This window comes from Agelaius tricolor, unplaced genomic scaffold (assembly GCF_023055355.1).
Source record: "Agelaius tricolor isolate 1412-34295 unplaced genomic scaffold, bAgeTri1.0.p SCAF_169, whole genome shotgun sequence".
Classification (NCBI taxonomy): Eukaryota; Metazoa; Chordata; class Aves; order Passeriformes; family Icteridae; genus Agelaius; species Agelaius tricolor.
In genome coordinates this window covers 38,863-59,446 of record NW_027269429.1, presented here as the reverse complement: position 1 = coordinate 59,446, position 20,584 = coordinate 38,863, and the positions used below count along the sequence as shown (strand labels likewise).

At 55.0% G+C, this 20,584-nt stretch overlaps 1 protein-coding gene across 1 annotated transcript; it reads right to left on the bottom strand.

Moving 5' to 3' along the window:
- Nucleotides 1-418: 418 nt before the first annotated feature.
- TIMM50 (translocase of inner mitochondrial membrane 50) lies at nucleotides 419-20,010 on the bottom strand. The gene is made up of 11 exons (XM_071420878.1): nucleotides 19,800-20,010; nucleotides 19,513-19,642; nucleotides 18,822-18,853; nucleotides 17,888-17,909; nucleotides 17,070-17,128; nucleotides 16,179-16,298; nucleotides 15,270-15,374; nucleotides 12,810-12,908; nucleotides 11,959-12,115; nucleotides 1,680-1,786; nucleotides 419-737 (listed from the first exon to the last, which is right to left on the bottom strand). The coding sequence occupies exons 1-11, from the start codon at nucleotides 19,974-19,976 to the stop codon at nucleotides 633-635; spliced, it is 1,113 nt and encodes a 370-aa protein (XP_071276979.1). The 5' UTR covers nucleotides 19,977-20,010; the 3' UTR covers nucleotides 419-632.
- Nucleotides 20,011-20,584: the final 574 nt, after the last annotated feature.

Here is a 20,584-nt window from a genome sequence, read left to right as displayed (position 1 = left end):
AACCGTGGGATTTTGCCCCAAAATGGGGGATTTTGCCCCAAAACGGGGAATTCGCCCCCAAAATGGGGAATTCACCCCCAAAACGGGGAATTCACCCCCAAAATGGGGAATTCGGCCCCAAAACGGGGGATTTTGCCCCAAAACGGGGAATTCACCCCCAAAATGGGGGATTCGGCCCCAAAACGGGGGAATTCACCCCCAAAAACGTGGGATTTTGCCCCAAAATGGGGGATTTTGCCCCAAAACGGGGGAATTCACCCCCAAAATGGGGGATTTGGCCCCAAAACGGGGAATTCGCCCCCAAAACCGTGGGATTTTGCCCCAAAACCGGGGGATTTTGCCCCAAAACGGGGAATTCGCCCCCAAACATCCCAAACCCGCGGGTTTCACCCCAAATCCACCAGGGCACCCCCGGAGCTCCATTTCCGCCTTTATTCGCCCCAAAACGGGGCCGGGACCCCCCCCGGGCCCCTCCCCCATTCCCCTCCCCCCCCCCCCCCCCCGCGCGGGAATTCGGGGTGGGGGAGGGGAAGGGGGAAGGGCGGGAATTCCGTGCCTCCCCCTCTCCCCCCCCCCCCCGCGGGTGATGAGGTCGCGGTGCGATGACGTCATCGATGGCGCCGCCGGTGACGTCACTGCTGCTTGGAGCGCGGCCAGAGGCGCCCGGCGAGGGAGCCCAGGAAGGCCCCGGGCGCTTTCTTGCCCTGGGCCAGCTCGGCCAGGCGCTGCTGCTCCTCCTGCGGGGGGGGGACAGGTGAGGGACAGGTGAGGGACAGGTGAGAGACAGGTGAGGGACAGGTAACCCCCAGGTGTGCCCAACCCCTGGGCCAGCTCGGCCAGGCGCTGCTGCTCCTCCTGCAGGTGAGGGACAGGTGAGGGACAGGTGAGGGACAGGTGTGCCCAGGTAACCCCCAGGTGTGTGCCAGGTAACCCCCAGATACCCCCAGGTGTGCCCAACCCCTGCCAGCTCGGCCAGGCGCTGCTGCTCCTCCTGTGGGGGGGGGACAGGTGAGACACAGGTGAGGGACAGGTGTGCCCAGGTAACCCCCAGGTGTGTGCCTAACCCCTGCCAGCTCGGCCAGGCGCTGCTGCTCCTCCTGTGGGGGGGGGACAGGTGAGAGACAGGTGAGACACAGGTGTGTGCCAGGTAACCCCCAGGTGTGTGCCCAACCCCTGGGCCAGCTCGGCCAGGCGCTGCTGCTCCTCCTGCAGGGGAGGGACAGGTGAGAGCCCAGGTGTGACCTCACCTGCTCCAGGTGTGTCCTGTGTCTCTGGAACGCCGCCAGGTGTGCCCAGGTGTGTCCCCATCCCCCCCGAGGTGCCCCCAGGTGTGTCCCCATCCCCGCCCAGGTGTGCCCAGGTGTGCCCTCACCTCCTCGAGGTGTGTCCTGCACCTCAGGAAGGCCGCCAGGGGATGCCCAGGTGCCCCCAGGTGTGTCCCCATCCCCTCCCAGGTGTGCCCAGGTGTGCCCAGGTGTATTTTGGGTGTCCCCAGGTGTGTTTTTTCCCCCTCACCTCCTCGAGGCGTGTCCTGCGCCTCAGGAAGGCCGCCAGGGGATGCCCAGGTGTGTTTTTGGGTGCCCCCAGGTGTGTTTTTGGGTGCCCAGGTATCCCCAGGTGCCCCCAGGTGTGCCCAGGTGTGTTTTTGGGTGCCCCCAGGTGTGTTTTTGCCCCCTCACCTCCTCGAGGCGTGTCCTGCGCCTCAGGAAGGCCGCCAGGGGATCGTCCTCGTGGGAATAATTCTGCAGCACCGAGCGCACGTCCTCGACCCCGCTGAGGGCGATGGCTGCGGGCGGAATTTGGGCTGAAACCCAGCGATTTCGGGCAAAACCGGGCGGATCTGGGTTTGGGGTGGGATTCAGGGATTTGGGGTGGGTTTGGGTGGATTTTGGGTGGGTTCTGGGTGGGTTTTGGGTGGGTTTAGGTGAATTCTGGGTTAATTTGGGGTGGGTTTGGGTTAATTTGGGGTGGGTTTGGGTTAATTTGGGCTGGGTTTAAAGGCATTTTTTGGGTTATTTTGGGGCAGTTTCACCCATTTTTGAGGAAGGCGGCCAGGTCAAAGAGGGCCCGGTCCTCGGAGCCGTTGGGATTTGGATGGGTTTGGGTTAATTTGGGCTGGGTTTGGGTTGATTTGGGGCAGGTTTAGAGGCATTTTTGGGTTATTTTGGGTCATTTCAGGGCATTTTTGGGTCATTTTGGGGCATTTTTGGGTCGGTTTCACCCACTCTTGAGGAAGGCAGTGTGGAGAGCTAGGGACTTGCGTGCGGAAGATCTCGGGCTGTACGGGTAGATAAGAAGCTCCCCCTCACCCTGCAGTCTGACCTTTGCTCTGTACCCAGCCACACCCGGCCGGACATGAGCAGAGGGAAATGACACAGACTGCCCAAACCATAAATACCCCCTGAGACCCCTCAATAAACGCCATTTTGCTGTCCACCACATTGGTGTATGTAGCATTGGACCGAGTGACCCTGGGCCTTGGGTCACCGTGCCGGACCTCCCGAACCAGGTCGCTAGGCCATAACGGCAACATCTGGTGCCGAAACCCGGGAAAATTGCAGCGCCCGGAGTTCGGGATTTCGCCTGGACAGGGGACCGGCGGCTGCACAGCAGGCCTAGTGCAGCGGGGGGGACGCCCCCGGACCAGCGTGGACCATGGAAGCCATAGCGAAGGTCGTAACTCAGATGCATGCTCAATGGGGGATTGATTGTAAGCTAAAAGATTTATGTCTTGCTATACCGAGACTTATTAAGCTGGGGGCGATAGACAGCCCGGTGGATATTCTCCATCCGGAGATGTGGGATACTTGTACGAAGGTTTTAGCTGAGGAGACTATTTCCTCAGGCTCAGGGAAAGCTCTAAAGTCATGGGGCAGAGTCGTGCAGGCTCTGCAGAAAGCTAGAGAAGAGCAGGAGACCTGGAAAGCCGCGCAGGCTTGGTTATTAGCCACGCCGCAGTTGGGGGTGAGCGCGGCAACGCAGACCGCAGAGGGCTTCGATCAGATCGGCACCGCGGAACCGCGAGCGCCGGATTCCCCCGAGCAGACCTCCTTACCATCAGGGGGGGAACACGCGCGGGCGTTTTGGCGGGGGTTAATGGAAGAAGCGCTGGAGGCGGCGAAATTGCCGGACCCCAAAGGGGTGGATAAAAGCGCACCCCCTCCATATCCGTTTGAAAATGGCGCCGAACCGCATGTTCAGGGCGGAAAGGAGAACACGGGGGGCGGAAATGCAGTCAGCCTGCTTAACAACGCATGCGCGGGCGAGCGGGGTGATGGGGTGGCCCCCGCGGAGGAGCGTAAGGCCAATCAGAGCGCTCAGTTCACATCAGGTCCTTATAGGGCAAGGACCTCCCCCAGCAGGAGGCGGGGGGACCCCAGGGGGAGGGAACGGCCCGACCCCCGCAAGAAGGGGCGGGGTCGGAGCCCGAGAAAAAGGCAGAGCAGCCCGGAAACGTCCGGCCAGTCGACTTCCGACTCGGACTCGGACTCGAGCTCCGAGCTCGAGAGGGGATCGGGGAGTTCCGACTCGGATTCGGGTTTTAACAGAAGGAGAGCAGCGGCATACAGGGTCACTAGCCACAGCGCTCCTGCATGGGTGAAGGAGATATCGGAGAAAGATCGAACTCCGCTTACAGACTGGCGGAAAATAAAAATAGCGTGTGCTGAATGGACTCCGTCAGCAAAACTGGTGTTCCCGGTTCGGGTGGGGGGAGCCGGCGGGAATCAAAGGACCTATTCCCCGGTAAACCCGAAAGACGTGCAAGCAATTATTAAAGCAATTGCAGATAGGGGAATTAATTCTGCCATGGTTTCCACACTCATTGACAGCGTTTTTGGAGGGGATGACATGTTACCTTTTGATATTAAGCAGACTTGCAGAATGATTTTTGATGGGGCAGGGATGATCGTTTTTAAGCAGGAATGGGAGGATAACTGTATTAAGCAGCTGGCCCTGGTAACAGGGGCAGACCATCCACTGCACGGCTCCAGCATACAGAGGCTAATGGGCACAGACCCTACAATGATCACCCCTCAGGCACAGGCTGAGGGCTTGCGGGCACATGAGGTTATGACAACAACCCGTGCTGCCCGAGAAGCCATCCGTGTTGCTTCCAAAGTAATAGCCAAACCGTCGCCTTGGTCCACAATAAAGCAGAGTGAGAGTGAAAGCTTCACTCAGTTTGTGGATCGTTTACAGGCTGCCTTGGACTCCTCAACATTACCCTCAGAGGCAAAGGGTCCTGTGCTGGCAGAGTGCCTGCGCCAGCAATGCAACTCAGCCACCAAAGACATTTTAAGATCACTGCCGCAAGGGTCTAATCTAGCTGCCATGATCAGACACGTTGCAAAGGAAGAACACCTAGCTCCCATTCAAGCAGCAGTTCATACTGCAATAACGAGTGTCATGGCATGCTTTAAGTGTGGCCAAGCTGGGCACGTGGCAACAAACTGCCCCCAATCAGGGCGCCCACCAGCAGCTGCTCCACCACGCCAGGGGAGACCTAGGGGACCATGCTGGGCATGTGGAAAGAAAGGGCATTTAGCTAAGGAATGCAGATCCAGGCATCAGGGAAACGGGAGAGGGAGGGGGCAGCCGGGCCGTATCCAGCCTCCTCCCACCTGGAACATGCAGCGGCCCAGCTACAGCAACCCCCAATGGGGCACACGGCTTTCATGCCCACCACCACCACCCTCTCAGGGAATGACCAACTTTGTCGCCCAGCCAATGGCTCAATCAAACCCATCTGCACCTCAGGAATACCAAGAACCGCTCCCTGGGGCCGAGGCCCCTGGGTGGCTTTGGCCATGAAAGCATGGGAACGGGACCCATGGGTGGCCTTCGCCGCGAAGGTGGGGAAACACCCACTGATCGTGTGGGCAGTGTGTCGTCTCCACAACAGCTCCGACGACTCGGCCATCTGCCTTCCCTTTTGGGTGGACACAGGGTCAGATGTCACCGTCATCCCAGACATACATTGGCCTCGACCATGGAAGCTAGAAGTAGCCTCCATGGTGGGCGGAGTTGGAGGGCTGTCCCGAGCCCACAAGAGCACCCAACCAGTGGCAATAACCCTCTGCACCGAGAGAGGACCGGGAAGAACTATCACCCTCACCGTATATGTAATGTCGAACTGCCCACCCTTGCTAGGGAGGGATGCCCTAGCCCTGCTGGATGTTAGGGTGACAAATTTATTCTAAGGGCCACTGTCGCGTACCCGCCATTGCCCATCAAGCTGACTTGGAAATCAGCCGACCCAGTGTGGGTCGAACAGTGGCCCTTGTCAACGCCTCGAATGACTGCCCTCATTGAGTTAGTTAGCCGTGAATTACACAAGAATCATATAGAACCCTCCACGAGTCCATGGAACACTCCTATCTTCGTAATACCCAAGCGATCTGGTGAAGGCTTTCGACTCCTGCACGACTTGCGAGAAGTGAACAAGAGAATCCAGCCTATGGGCCCTGTGCAAACTTCGCTGCCCATGAACTCTGTGATACCGAAAGGACAACCCTGTGCAGTGCTCGACATCAAAGACTGCTTCTTTTCTATTCCCCTGCACGAAGACGACAAGGAGCGTTTCGCCTTCTCCATCGTCTTCCCGAACAGCCAGCGGCCCAACCTACGCTTCCAATGGAGGATGCTTCCACAAGGAATGCTCAACTCCTCGACCATCTGCCAGATCACCGTGGACCGAGCGCTAGCACCAGTCCGGCAGAGCAATCCGACTGTAACCATCGTGCAGTACATGGACGACATCCTGATCGCCGCACCATCCACGAGACAAGTGGACCAGCTGGTGTCTACCATCTCCGAGACCCTAAGGACAAATGGCTTTGAGGTAGCGAGTGCAAAAATAAAAAGGGGACCGTGCGTGACCTTCCTAGGAGTGGGAATCACAAGCTCCTACATAACTCCTCCCCAGATGAAAATCCGCCGAGACATCAAGACGCTCCACGACATGCAACAGCTGGTAGGGTCCTTACAGTGGCTCCGCAACATCGTCCTGATTCCTCCCGAGGTCATGGACCCTCTGAATGACCTCTTGAAAGGGAAGAACCCATGGGAGCAAAAAACCCTGACACCGGCAGCGGTAAGCTCGCTCAACTTCATCGAACGTCAGATGTCAGAGAGCATGCTCACCAGATGGGACTCAAGTGCTCCAGTCGATCTGTATGTCCACTTCACAAAAAAGGGGGGAGTGGGAGCCTTAGCCCAAGGACCCCCTGACAAGGCCCAACCAATACTATGGGTGGTTTTGGGGAAACCGTCGCGTGCCTTTTCCCCGGGAGTCGAGTGCCTCTGCAGCCTCATCATGAAAGGCAGGAAACTCGCCCTAAGACATCTGGGCATCGAACCTTCCAGGATAAGCTTGCCTCTCCGCAAACAGCTCTCTGCGCAGTCAACAACAATATCGGAATATCTAGCCATGGCCCTTACAGGCTTTGGAGGAGAGATTCGCTACGCGGAAAAACCCCCTTGGACTCGGCTCCTCACGGTCATCGATATCGACCTCCCACCAAAAGTACTTGACCGACCGCGGGCGGGACCAACCATCTTCACAGACGCATCATCACAGACCTCCACCGCGGCGGCAGTATGGCAGTCAGGAGAACAGTGGCAATGTGTCAAGGCAACCGACCCCACGCTTTCGGTCCAACAGCTTGAAGCAGCAGCTGTAGTGCTAGCGTGCGGACTGTTCCCAGAAGAACACATTAACATTGTGACTGATTCCATATTTGTGGCCAAGCTCTGCCTAGCCATGTCTGGACCAGGTGTGTCAGTGTCCACAGTGGCAACGATGCTGGAGGAAGCACTCTATTCACGGAAAGGCACCATATCAGTCATCCACGTCAACAGCCACGACCCGATCAAGGGATTCTACCAAATAGGCAACGACAAGGCTGACGCTGCCGCAAAGGGCGTATGGACACTGAAAGAAGCTCGTCAGTTGCACGAATCCCTTCACATCGGAGCTAAAGCGCTTGCGAAAAGGTGCGGGATTTCTACTGTGGACGCAAAGCACGTCGTCGCTACGTGCCCCCACTGCCAGAAGTCACCACTGTGGTCGAGTGGCGTCAACCCCAGAGGCCTCAAAGCCTCAGAAATATGGCAAACAGACTTTACACAATGCCAGCTGTTGAAACCCCGAGCGTGGCTCGCGGTTACCGTAGATACGTACAGCGGCATGATTGTGGCCACACAGCATCTCAAGACTGATTCCAAAGCGACCATCCAACATTGGCTAACAGCCATGGCATGGCTTGGAGTTCCAAAACAGATCAAAACAGATAACGGCCCAAACTTCATCTCAAAGGTAGTCCAAGCATTCGCCTCGAAATGGAACATCGCCTTGGTGCATGGCATCCCATATAATAGCACAGGGCAAGCCATCGTCGAAAGAGCAAACCAGACTCTGAAAACTAAGCTGGAAGTGCTAGCAAAGGCAGAAGGCTTCACCAATGCCATTCCCCCGGGTGACCAGGCGCGCATGCTGGCAACTGCGCTGCTAGCGTTAAATCAATTCCCTAGGGGGGACGAAACAAACAGTCCTGCTCAGAGACACTGGGCCACTCGGGCGCTAGAGGAAGGCCCGCGGGTGGTGATCAAAAACGAACTAGGGGAGTGGGAACAGGGTTGGAGATTGGTGCTCACGGGGCGGGGATATGCGGCTGTCAAAAAGGACGGGGACATTAAATGGTGTCCACTCAAATCTATCAAACCAGACCTTCATAGAGAAACTCATGAGAATTGTGAGACTTTGTTTGCAGGACTGGATCATTGGACGTCCCCGAGCCTCATATTCCCCACTACTGGAAAAGAGAGAGAGGCCAACGAGCAACCCGACATCACCTGAGAAGCTTGCGCCATCAAAGTTAAAGCAGCAACGGTATCTCTGTGTAATCTTGTTTCTAGGGTTAGTAGGCGGAGGACAAGCAGATACAAAACATTACCCTCACCAGCCATTCAGGTGGGTTCTACGCCATCTCTCAGGTGAGGGGGTCATCAAAGAAATTGTTACAGCCGACATCCCATCTTTCGAGTTCAGGTTAAAAGACATTTTTCCCATGCATACAGGGCACCCCAGATTCCAGGAGACAACAGTATTTGGGATGTACTGGTGCCCTGCTTCCAACCCAGGAAAAAGTTATTGTAATTACCCAGGGCATGGATATTGTGGATACTGGGGTTGTGAAACTATTGTGATAAGCAATAGATGGACGCCTCAACAGCCGGATAAGTTCCTGCAAATTAAGTACACTCCACACGGCTGTATCGAACCAAAATATGACGGAGATGGGTATGTGCTTATGCCCGGAGGCTTGAAACAGCACACTTGCACAGGTTATATAATGACAATCCTGCAGCCGACCCATGATGCCTGGGCCACAGGTAAAGTGTGGACAGCGTATGCTCATCTCCCTAGCCGCAGCATCTGGGCGAACATACAAATTATCAGACTCCCAGCTTCAGTATCCCAATCAGTCGGACCCAATCCGGTTCTAGCAGTAAGTAGACCCAGGGAAGAGATCGCAGCTAACGGTAGTTCTAGCCGCGAAACACAAAGGTCGAAACTAGTCTCCCCATCCGATCTCTTAACCAAACCAACCCTCTCCAGCCCATTCTTAAGCGTGTTAAATGCTACCTTCTTATCGTTAAACCAATCCAACCCGAACTTCACAGAATCATGCTGGTTATGCTATGATGCACAACCCCCTTTTTACGAAGGTGTGGCCTTCGATCTCCCATTCATCTTCTCTAAGTCAAACAATCCACGCCAATGCAGATGGGACACCCCCCGGAGAGGTATCACCCTAAGTCAGGTTACGGGCCAGGGCAAATGCTTTGGCAATGCAACCTTGGCAAAGCAGATGGGCAACGTCTGCAAGGAATTCGTCAAACTTAAGGGAGGGAAGTTCCAGTGGGTGATCCCAGCTGCATCGGGAATGTGGGTCTGCCACAAATCCGGGGTAAGCCCATGTGTACTCCTTGACAAATTTGATCATTCTACTGACTTTTGTGTCCAAGTTCTAATTGTCCCCAGAGTCCTGTATCTCCAGGAAGAAGAGGTGTACCGCTTGCTCGAGGAACCCAACCGGCTCTACAAACGAGAGGTGATAACAGGCATCACCATCGCAATGCTCCTCGGTTTAGGAGCTACCGGTGCTGCCACAGGCATCTCGTCCCTTGCAACTCAACATCAGGGACTGGCACAACTGCAGATGACAGTTGATGAGGACTTGCAAAGGATCGAGAAATCCATCTCTTCCCTGGAAAAATCCCTTTCCTCACTCTCAGAGGTTGTCCTCCAAAACAGGAGAGGACTGGACCTCTTATTCATGCAGCAAGGAGGCCTGTGTGCTGCCTTGAAAGAGGAATGCTGCTTTTATGCAGACCACACCGGAGTCGTCAGAGACTCCATGGCCGAACTGAGGAATCGGCTAAACCTAAGGAAAGCAGATAGAGAAGCTCAACAGGGCTGGTTCGAGTCGTGGTTCAACCGGTCTCCATGGCTCACCACCCTGATTTCTACCCTCATAGGCCCAGTCACTATAATCTTACTAACCCTAATCTTTGGGCCTTGCATGTTAAACAAACTGGTGCTATTTGTTAAAAGGCGTTTGGAAACGGCTAACATTTTGTTTCTCGAGCGCCGACAATTACTCTAAGGCGTGCCACTTACTAACACACTTACGATTTTACGCTAATTCTACTAACCCATGAAATTTTGTAACCTTTACATTTTATAACTTTATAAGATTTTTACTAATCATGAGGGGGGGGGAAATGTGGAGAGCTAGGGACTTGCGTGCGGAAGATCTCGGGCTGTACGGGTAGATAAGAAGCTCCCCCTCACCCTGCAGTCTGACCTTTGCTCTGTACCCAGCCACACCCGGCCGGACATGAGCAGAGGGAAATGACACAGACTGCCCAAACCATAAATACCCCCTGAGACCCCTCAATAAACGCCATTTTGCTGTCCACCACATTGGTGTATGTAGCATTGGACCGAGTGACCCTGGGCCTTGGGTCACCGTGCCGGACCTCCCGAACCAGGTCGCTAGGCCATAACGGCAACAAGGCAGCCAGGTCGAAGAGGGGCCCGGTCCTCGGAGCCGCTGGGATTTGGGTTAATTCGGGCTGGGTTTGGGTGAATTCGGGCTGGGTTTAAAGGCATTTTTGGGTTATTTTGGGTCATTTCAGGGCATTTTTGGGTCATTTCACCCACTCTTGAGGAAAGCAGCCAGGTCGAAGAGGGCGCGGTTCTCGGAGCCGCTGGGGTTTGGGTGAGTTTGGGTTAATTCGGGCTGGGTTTGGTGCATTCTGGGTTGATTTGGGGCAGGTTTAAAGGCATTTTTGGGTCATTTCGGGGCATTTCAGGTCATTTTTGGGTCATTTCACCCACTCTTGAGGAAGGCAGCCAGGTCGAAGAGGGCGCGGTCCTCGGAGCCGTTGGGATTTGGGTGAGTTTGGGGTGGGTTTGGGTGAATCTGGGTTAATTTGGGCTGTGTTTAAAGGAGTTTTTGGGTCATTTAAAGGCGTTTTTGGGTCATTTCAGGGCATTTTTGGGTCGGTTTCACCCACTCTTGAGGAAAGCAGCCAGGTCGAAGAGGGCGCAGTCCTCGGAGCTGTTGGGGTTTGGGTTAATTCGGGCTGGGTTTGGGTTAATTCGGGCTGGGTTTAAAGGCATTTTTGGGTTATTTTGGGTCATTTCAGGGCATTTTTGGGTCGGTTTCACCCACTCTTGAGGAAAGCAGCCAGGTCGAAGAGGGCGCGGTCCTCGGAGCCGTTGGGATTTGGATGGGTTTGGGGTGGGTTTGGCTGGGTTTGGGTTAATTCGGGCTGGGTTTGGGTTAATTTGGGTTAATTCGGGCTGGGTTTAAAGGCATTTTTGGGTCATTTCAGGGCATTTCAGGGCATTTTTGGGTTATTTTGGGTCGGTTTCACCCACTCTTGAGGAAAGCAGCCAGGTTGAAGAGCGCCCGGTCCTCGGAGCCACTGGGATTTGGGTTAATTCGGGCTGGGTTTGGGTTAATTTGGGTTAATTCGGGCTGGATTTAAAGGCATTTTTGGGTTATTTTGGGTCGGTTTCACCCACTCTTGAGGAAAGCAGCCAGGTTGAAGAGCGCCCGGTCCTCGGAGCCGTTGGGGTTTGGGTGGGATTGGGTTAATTTGGGGCAGGTTTAAAGGCATTTTTGGGTTATTTCAGGGCATTTTTGGGTCATTTCACCCACTCTTGAGGAAAGCAGCCAGGTCGAAGAGCGCCCGGTCCTCGGAGCCTTTGGGGTTTGGGTTAATTTGGGGTGGGTTTGGCTGGGTTTGGTGCATTCTGGGTTAATTCGGGATGGGTTTAAAGGAGTTTTGGGGTGGATTTTGGGTCATTTTGGGTCGGTTTCACCCACTCTTGAGGAAAGCAGCCAGGTCAAAGAGCGCCCGGTCCTCGGAGGCGCTGGGGTTTGGGTGAGTTTGGGTTAATTCGGGCTGGGTTTGGTGCATTCTGGGTTGATTTGGGGCAGGTTTAAAGGCATTTTTGGGTTATTTCAGGGCATTTTTGGGTCATTTCAGGGCATTTTTGGCTCATTTCACCCACTCTTGAGGAAAGCAGCCAGGTCGAAGAGGGCGCGGTCCTCGGAGCCACTGGGGTTTGGGTGAGTTTGGGTTAATTCGGGCTGGGTTTGGTGCATTCTGGGTTGATTTGGGGCAGGTTTAAAGGCATTTTTGGGTCATTTCCGGGCATTTTTGGGTCATTTCAGGGCATTTTTGGGTTATTTTGGGTCATTTCACCCACTCTTGAGGAAGGCAGCCAGGTCGAAGAGGGCCCAGTCCTCGGGGCCTTTGGGGTTTGGGTGGGTTTGGCTGAGTTTGGGTTAATTCGGGCTGGGTTTAAAGGAGTTTTTGGGTTATTTCAGGGCATTTTTGGGTCATTTCAGGGCATTTTTGGGTCATTTCACCCACTCTTGAGGAAGGCGGCCAGGTCGAAGAGCGCGCGGTCCTCGGAGGCGCCGTCCCAGCGCGGCAGGGCCAGGCCGTTGTGCGGCTGCAGCCGGAACGAGTCCCGGCGCCAATCGACCACGACCACGCGCGCCGGGTCCCGGTTCAGGCACGAGATGTCCTGGACAGACCCAAAACCGGGGGTTTTCGCCCCAAAATCGGGGATTTTCACACCAAAATTGGGGATTTTCGCCCCAAAATCGGGGATTTACGCCCCAAAATCGGGGATTTACACACCAAAATTGGGGATTTTCACCCCAAATCTGGGATTTTCACCCAAAACCCGGGATTTTCACCCAAAACCCAGGGTTTTCAACCCAAACCCGGTATTTTCACCCAGATCTGAGGTTTTTGCCCAAACCCTGTGTTTTTCACCCCAGATCTGTGATTTTCACCCCAAATCTGGGACTTTCACCCCAAAACCCGGGGTTTTCACCCCAGATCTGTGATTTTTGCCCAAACCCCGGGGTTTTCACCCCAGATCTGTGATTTTCACCCCAAAACCCGGGGTTTTCACCCAAACTCTGTGGTTTTTGCCCAAACCCCGTGTTTTTCGCCCCAAACTCTGTGGTTTTTACCCAAACCCCGTGTTTTTCACCCAAACTCTGAGGTTTTTGCCCAAACCCCGTGTTTTTCGCCCCATATCTGTGGTTTTTGCCCAAACCCCGTGTTTTTCACCCCAGATCTGTGATTTTTGCCCAAACCCCGTGTTTTTCACCCCAAACTCTGCGGTTTTTGCCCAAACCCCGTGTTTTTCACCCCAAACCTGCGGTTTTTGCCCAAACCCCGTGTTTTTCGCCCCAAAGCGGGCCCACCTTGACGTGCTGCCCGTCCATGTAGCGCGTGGCGTCGCGGAAGAGCCGGTAGGACACGAAGCCGTGCGGGTCGATGCTGTCGATCAGCGGGAACGCCGTCTGCGGGGGTTTTGGGGTCATTTCCGGGGTTTTTGGGTCATTTATGGGGTTTTTGGGTCATTTCTGGGGGTTTTGGGTCATTTCTGGGGTTCTTGGGGTCATTTCCGGGGTTTTTGGGTCATTTCCGGGGTTTTGGGGTCGTTTCTGGGGTTTTTAGGGTCATTTCCGGGGTTTTGGGGTCGTTTCTGGGGTTTTTTGGGTCATTTACGGGGTTTTTGGGTCATTTATGGCCGTTTTGGGTCATTTCTGGGGTTTTGGGGTCATTTCTGGGGTTTTTGGGTCATTTACGGGGTTTGGGGTCATTTCTGGGGTTTTGGGGTCGTTTCTGGGGTTTTTGGGTCATTTCGGGGGTTTTGGGGTCATTTCTGGGGTTTTTGGGTAATTTCGGGGGTTTTGGGGTCATTTCCAGGGTTTTTGGGGTCATTTCTGGGGTTTTGGGGTTGTTTCCGGCAGTTTTGGGGTCGTTTCTGGCGGTTTTGGGGCACCCCGGGTCCCCTCCACAATGGGATCCCCGATTCTTCCCGGCAGCTTCCCCAAAAAATCCCAAACTGGCCCCAAAACGCAGCCGGGGAGGGGTTTGAGTTATCCCAAATCCTTCCCAAAACCACACCCCAAAATAATCCTAAAATAATCCTAAAATAACCCCAAAATAATCCTAAAATAACCCCCCAAAAAATCCTCCAAACTTGCCCCAAAATGCAGCCGGGGAGGATTTTTCCTTCTCTAAATCTCGTCCCCAAAAAATCCCAAAATCCCCCGAAATAGCCCCAAAATAACCCCAAAAAAATTCCCCAAAATGCAGCCGGGGAGGGGTTTAATTTATCCCAAATCCTTCCCGAAAACACACCCCAAAATAATCCTAAAATAATCCTAAAATAATCCTAAAATAACCCCCAAAAATCCTCCAAACTGCCCCCAAAATGCAGATGGGGAGGAGTTTTTTGGGGGCATTTTGAGCTGATTTTGTTGTGTTTTTTTCGGGAATTTTGGGCTGATTTTGGGGTGGTTTTTTGGGGGGATTTTGGGCTGATTTTGTTCTGTTTTTTGGGTGGATTTTGAGCTGGTTTTGTTGTGGTTTTTGGGTGGATTTTGAGCTGATTTTGTTGTGTTTTTTCGGGAATTTTGAGCTGGTTTTGTTGTGTTTTTTCGGGAATTTTGGGCTGATTTTGTTGTGTTTTTTCAGGGATATTGAGCTGATTTTGTTCTGTTTTTTTGGGGAATTTTGAGCTGATTTTGTTGTGTTTTTTTCGGGAATTTTGAGCTTGTTTTGGGCTGATTGTTCAGGAATTTTGGGCTGATTTTGCTCTGTATTTTGGGCTAATTTTGAGCTGATTTTGTTGTGTTTTTTCGGGAATTTTGGGCTTGTTTTGTTCTGTTTTTTCAGGAATTTTGGGCTGATTTTGGGCTGATTTTGTTGTGTTTTTTGGGCTGATTTTGGGCCGATTTTGTTGTGGTTTTTGGGTGGATTTTGGGCCGATTTTGTTGTGTTTTTTCGGGAATTTTGGGCTGGTTTTGGGCTGATTTTGTTGTGTTTTTTGGGCTGCTTTTGAGCTGATTTTGTTCTGTTTTTTCAGGAATTTTGAGCTGATTTTGGGCCGATTTTGTTGTGGGTTTTGGGCTGATTTTGTTGCGTTTTTTCAGGAATTTTGAGCTTGTTTTGTTCTGTTTTTTCAGGAATTTTGGGCTGATTTTGAGCTGATTTTGTTCTGTTTTTTGGGGGAATTTTGGGCTGATTTTGTTCTGTTTTTTGGGTGGATTTTGAACTGATTTTGTTGTGGTTTTGGGGTGTTTTTTTTGGGGATTTTGGGCTGGTTTTGTTCTGTTTTTCGGGGGCATTTTGGGCTGATTTTGTTGTGTTTTTTGGGTGGATTTTGGGCTGATTTTGGGCCAATTTTGTTCTGTTTTTTCAGGAATTTTGGGCTGATTTTGGGCCGATTTTGTTCTGTTTTTTGGGCTGATTTTGAGCTGATTTTGTTCTGTTTTTTCGGGAATTTTGGGCTGATTTTGGGCTGATTTTGTTGTGTTTTTTGGGCTGATTTTGGGCCGATTTTGTTGTGTTTTTTCAGGAATTTTTGGGCTGATTCTGTTGTGTTTCTTTGGGAATTTTGAGCTGATTTTGGGCCGATTTTGTTGTGTTTTTTGGGCTGATTTTGGGCCGATTTTGTTGTGTTTTTTCGGGAACTTTGAGCTGGTTTTGTTCTGTTTTTTGGGGGATTTTGAGCTGATTTTGTTCTGTTTTTTCAGGAATTTTGGGCTGATTTTGGGCCGATTTTTTCACAGACATTTTGGGCCATCCCTGAGCACCCGAGCCCCGCTGTAAAAAGCCCCAAATCCCCCCGAATTCACCCCAAAGCCCCTCACCATGCCGGTCTCGGAGGTGAACACCACGATCTCGTAGAGCGGCGCCAGCTGCTGCAGGAGGTGCTCGATGCCCGGGCGCTTCTTGAACCTCCAGCCCGTCACCAGCTGCGTTTGGGGCAAATTCCGGCGGTTTTGGGCAAATTCCGGTGATTTTGGGCAAATTCCGGTGATTTTGGGGGCAAATTCGGGCGGTTTTGGGGGCCTGGGATTGGGGTCTGGGGGTTTTTCTTTGGGGGGAAATCGAGGAGATCTGAGGGGGTTTGAGAGGTTGGAAAATGGCTCAAAAGGCACAAAATGGCCCCAAAAACGGCCATGAAAACGGCCCCAAAACCACCCCAAAAATGGCCCCAAAACCACCCCAAAAATGGCCCCAAAACCACCCCGAAAATGGCCCCAAAACCACCCCAAAAATGGCCCCAAAACCACCCCGAAAATGGCCCCAAAACCACCTCAAAAAGGGCCAGTTTTGGGGTTTTGGGCATTTCCGAGGTTTTGGCGTTTTGCGGATTTTGAGTTTTTGGCGTTTCAGGGGTTTTGGGGGATTTTGGGGTTTCAGGGTTTTTGGGGTGGTTTTAGGGTGTTTTTTGGGGGCATTTAGTTTTTTTTTGGATTTTGGGGTTTTTGGGCTGGTTTTAGGGTGTTTTTTTTGGGGTTGTTTAGCTCTTTTTTGGGATTTTGGGGATTTTTGGATTTTGGGATTTTTGGGGTGTTTTTGGGGTGTTTTTTGGGGTTTTTGGGTCCCTCACCGACCACTCGGGGTGCAGCAGGACCCCCGTGAGCTCTGTGATGTTTCTGGGGGTTTTTGGGCTGGTTTTAGGCTGTTTTTTGAGGCGGGGGTTAGGTTTTTGGGGATTTTTGGGTTTTGGGGGTATTTTTGGGGTGTTTTTTGGGGTTTTTGGGGTCCCTCACCGACCACTCGGGGTGCAGCAGGACCCCCGTGAGCTCGATCACCAGCGTGTAGGGCGGTTGGTAGTAGGGCTCCCGCAGAGGGTCCGGCAGCAGCTTGGGGCTGGTGGGCTCGATGATCATCTGGGGGGCACGGGGACCCCAAAAATGGGGAGAGAGACCCCAAAATGGGGATGGGGACACCAAAAATGGGGATAGGGACCCCAAAAATGGGGATAGAGACCCCAAAATGGGGAGAGAGACCCCAGAAATGGGGATAGAGACCTCAAAATGGGGATAGGGACACCAAAATGGGGATAGGGACCCCAAAAATGGGGATAGAGACCCCAAAAATGGGGATAGGGACCCCAAAAATGGGCACAGGGACCCCAAAATGGGGATAGAGACCCCAGAAATGGGGAGAGAGACCCCAAAAATGGGCACGGGGAGCCCAAAAATGGGGAGAGAGACCCCAAAATGGGGACAGGGACCCCAAAATGGGGATAGAGACCCCAAAAATGGGGATAGAGACCTCAAAAATGGGGACAGGGACCCCAAAATGGGGATAGGGACCCCAGAAATGGGGACAGGGACCCCAAAATGGAGATAGGGACCCCCAAAATGGGGATAGGGACCCCAAAAATGGGGATAGAGACCCCAGATGGGGACAGGGACCCCAAACTCGAGGTCGCCCCAGGACCCCCCACCCTCGTCCCCTTCCCCAGGCTGGGGCCACCCCCAACCCCGGGGACCCCTGGGACCCCCCAGAGACCCCCCCAGGACCCCCCAGACCCCCAGACCCACCCTGGGACCCCCCAGATCCCCCCAGACCCCCCAAATCCCCCCCAGGACCCCCCAAATCCCCCCCAAATCCCCCCAGGACCCCCCAGTTCCCCCCATTCCCCCCAGCCTCACCTGCCTGTAGTCCTTGAAGTATTTGAAGGTTCTGCGCAGGTGCCGGATCCCAACGGGGTCTGGGGGAGCCCCCGTGAGACCCCCGGGGGCACCGGGACCCCCGAAAAGGGACAGGGACCCCCAAGGACCCCCCCAAAAAGGGACAGAGGGGACAGGGACACCCAAAAAGGGACAGGGACACCCCAAAAAGGGACAGGGACACCCAAGGACCCCCCCAAAAAGGGGCAGAGGGGACAGGGACACCCAAAAAGGGACAGGGACACCCAAAAGGGACAGGGACCCCCAAGGACCCCCCAAAAAGGGACAGGGACACCCCAAAAAGGGACAGGAGGCACAGGGACCCCCAAAAAGGGACAGGGACCCCCCCCCCCCCCAGAACCCCCCAAAAAGGGACAGGGACCCCCGAAAAGGGACAGCAGGGACAGGGATCCCCAAAAAAGGGACAGGGACCCCCAGGGACCCCCCCCAAAAAAGGGACAAGGACCCCGCTAAAGGGACAGAGGGGACAGAGACCCCCCCCAAAAAGGGACAAAGCGGGGACAGGGAGACCCAGAGGGAACAGAGGGGACTGAGACCCCCCAAAAAAGGGACAGGGACCCCCCCAGAGGGGACAAAAGGGACAAAGACCCCCCCCCAAAGGTGGCAGTGTCCCCCTCCCCCCTCCCCTTTCGGGTCACTCCTGAAAGGGACTGGGGGGTGGCACTGGGGGGACATTGAGGGGACACCGGGGGTGGCACTGAGGGGACATTGAGGGGACATTGAGGGGACACCGGGGGGGTGGCACCGTCACCTCCCTGTCCCCTGCCAGGGTCACTCACCATTGTCAAACTCATCGGGGATCTGTGGGGACAGAGAGGGGACACTGGGGGGACATTGGGGGACAATGAGGGGACAGGGAGGGGACAGAGAGGGGACATTTTGTGGGGACATTTTGTGGGGACATTTTGTGGGGACATTGAGGGGACAATGAGGGGACATTGAGGGGACATTTTTGGGGGACATTGAGGGGACATTTTGTGGGGACAATGAGGGGACATTTTGGGCGGACATTGAGGGGACATTTTGGGGGGATATTGAGGGGACATTGGGGGGACATTTTGGGCAGACAATGTGGGGACATTTTGTGGGGACATTGAGGGGACAGGGAGGGGACAATGAGGGGACAGAGAGAGGACATTGAGGGGACATTGAGGGGACATTTTTGCGGGATATTGAGGGGACATTGAAGGGACATTGAGGGGACAATGAGGGGACATTGAGGGAACAGAGAGGGGACATTTTTGGGGGACATTGAGGGGACATTTTGTGGGGACAATGAGGGGACATTGAGGTGGCACCCCCAAAAGGGGACCCAGAGGGGACAGGGCCAGCCCCGGGGCACGGTGACAATTCACAGGGAGGTGACACCGGGCCCCTCACGTCCTGTTGTCCCCTCCCGGGTCATTGTCACCCTCGGCCACCTCCTTTGATGTGCCCAGATGTCCCCGCCCCTGCCCCTGGGCGGCAGGAAGCGGCTCCCGGCGACAAAAAAGCGACAAAAGTGACAAAAAACGGACGAAAAAGCGACAGAAGTGACAAAAAAGCGACAGAAGTGACAAAAAACGGACGAAAAAGCGACAGAAGTGACAAAAAAGCGACAGAAGTGACAAAAGGACCACCCCACCCCCCTGCGGGGAGCTGCCACCCCCCTCTGGGGACAATTGTCACCGATTGTCCCCGATTGTCACCCCCCTGCCCCCGTTGTCACCTCACCTTGTCCCCGTGCTCGTCCACGGAGTTGCTGCCTGGGGGGGGAAATGGGGACATTGGGGACATTGGGGGACATTGGGGACATTGGGGACACCTGGGGACATTGGGGGACATTGGGGACATTGGGGACATTGGGGACACCTGGGGACACTGATGAGTGTCCCTGCAGTGTCCCAGGGGCGGATGGGGACATTGGGGACGCTTCTGGGGACACCTTTGGGGACACTTTTGGGGACATTTAGGGATATATTTGGTGGCATTTTTGGGGACCCTTTTGGGATCATTTTGGGACATTTTTGGGGACATTTTAGGGGACACCTTTGGGGACTTTTGGGGACACTGGTGACCCTTTTGGGCACACCTGAGGACATTTGGGGACATTGGTGGTACCTGGGGACATTTGGGGGATATTTTTGGGGACACTAGTGACACTTTTGGTGACACTTTTAGGGGACATTGGTGACCCTTTTGGGGACATTTGGGGACCCTTTTGGGGACATGTTGGGGGACATTGGTGACCCTTTTAGGGACATTTTTGAGGACACTGGTGGTACCTGGGGACGTTGGGGACCCTTTAGGTGACACCTGGGGACATTTTGGGGACATTTAGGTGACACCTGGGGACATTTTGGGGACATTTTGGTGACACCTGGGGACATTTTGGGGACCTTTTGGTGACCCCCGTGTCACTCACCGAACACGTAGAGCACGGCCGCGCCTCCGGTGGCCGCCAGGAGCCCCCCCAGGCGCAGAGCCAGGAGCCGCAGGGACCCCTGAGACCCCCGGGACTGGGGATCCTCGTCCTGAGGGGGGGCGCTGGACACCTGGGACAGGTGAGACACACACGGGTGAGAGAGGGGACACCTGGGGACAGCAGGGGCACACCTGGGCACACCCGGGGCACACCTGGGCACACCTGGTGACTCTCGGGGGTCCCGCAGCCCCCCGGGCCCGCCCCGCCCGCCCCCGCCGTGTCCGCACCTGGCGCTGCCGCAGCCGCTCCCGCAGCACCGCGGCCGTGTCGGAGCCCGCGGCGGGGCCGCCCAGGGCGCGGCGGGGCCCGGCGGGCGGCGCGGGGGTCCCGGGGGTCCCGGGGGTCGCGGCCCGGGCCCGCCGGAGCCCCCAGGCCACCGCTCGGGCCGCCATGGACGCCGCCATGTTGCTGTACGGCAACGCGCCGGCGCGGCAGCGGCGGCCAATGGGAGCCGGGGAGTGGGCAACGGGAGAGCCAATCAGAGGCGAGAGGTGAGGGAGACGGGCGGGGCGGGGAGGGGTTTGGCCAATGGCGGCGCGGCCGGCGGCCAATGGGGGTGTGGGGGAGGCGGGGCCAGAGGCGCGGCAGCCAATCAGAGCGCGCGCTGGCGGAAGGGGCGCGAAGGCGGGAAGGCGCGGAGGCGGGGCCGGGGCAATGGCGGCGTCAGGACCCCGAGAGCGGCCCCGAAATCCCCAAACCGGCCCCAAAATGGACCCCAAAATCCCCAAACTGGCCCCAAAATGGGCTCTGAATGTATCCCCAAATCCCCTGAAACTGGCCCCAAAATGGGCCTTGAAACACGCCCCAAACCCCCCAAAAACTGGCCCGAAAATGGGCCTGGAAACCAGCCTGAAATCCCCCAAAATGGGCCTGGAAATCAGCCCAAATTTCCCCCAAAACCTCCCCCAAAACTTGTCCCAAAAGCAGCCCCAAATCCCCCGAAATCGACCCCAAAACTCCAAGTGCTGCGCCCCCAATTCTTTATTCAACACCAAAAACCAGAAACAGCAAC

What these genes read in the sequence shown, in the direction of transcription:
- TIMM50 (XM_071420878.1), bottom strand. Translation starts at nt 19,976, where the DNA reads ATGGCGGCGTCCATGGCGGCCCGAGCGGTGGCCTGGGGGCTCCGGCGG. An exon ending in TGGACGAGCACGGGGACAAG is followed by an intron (nt 17,910 to 18,821) that starts GTGAGGTGACAA and finishes CTGTCCCCACAG; the next exon opens with ATCCCCGATGAGTTTGACAA. An exon ending in TGCTGCACCCCGAGTGGTCG is followed by an intron (nt 15,375 to 16,178) that starts GTGAGGGACCCC and finishes CCCCAAACGCAG; the next exon opens with CTGGTGACGGGCTGGAGGTT.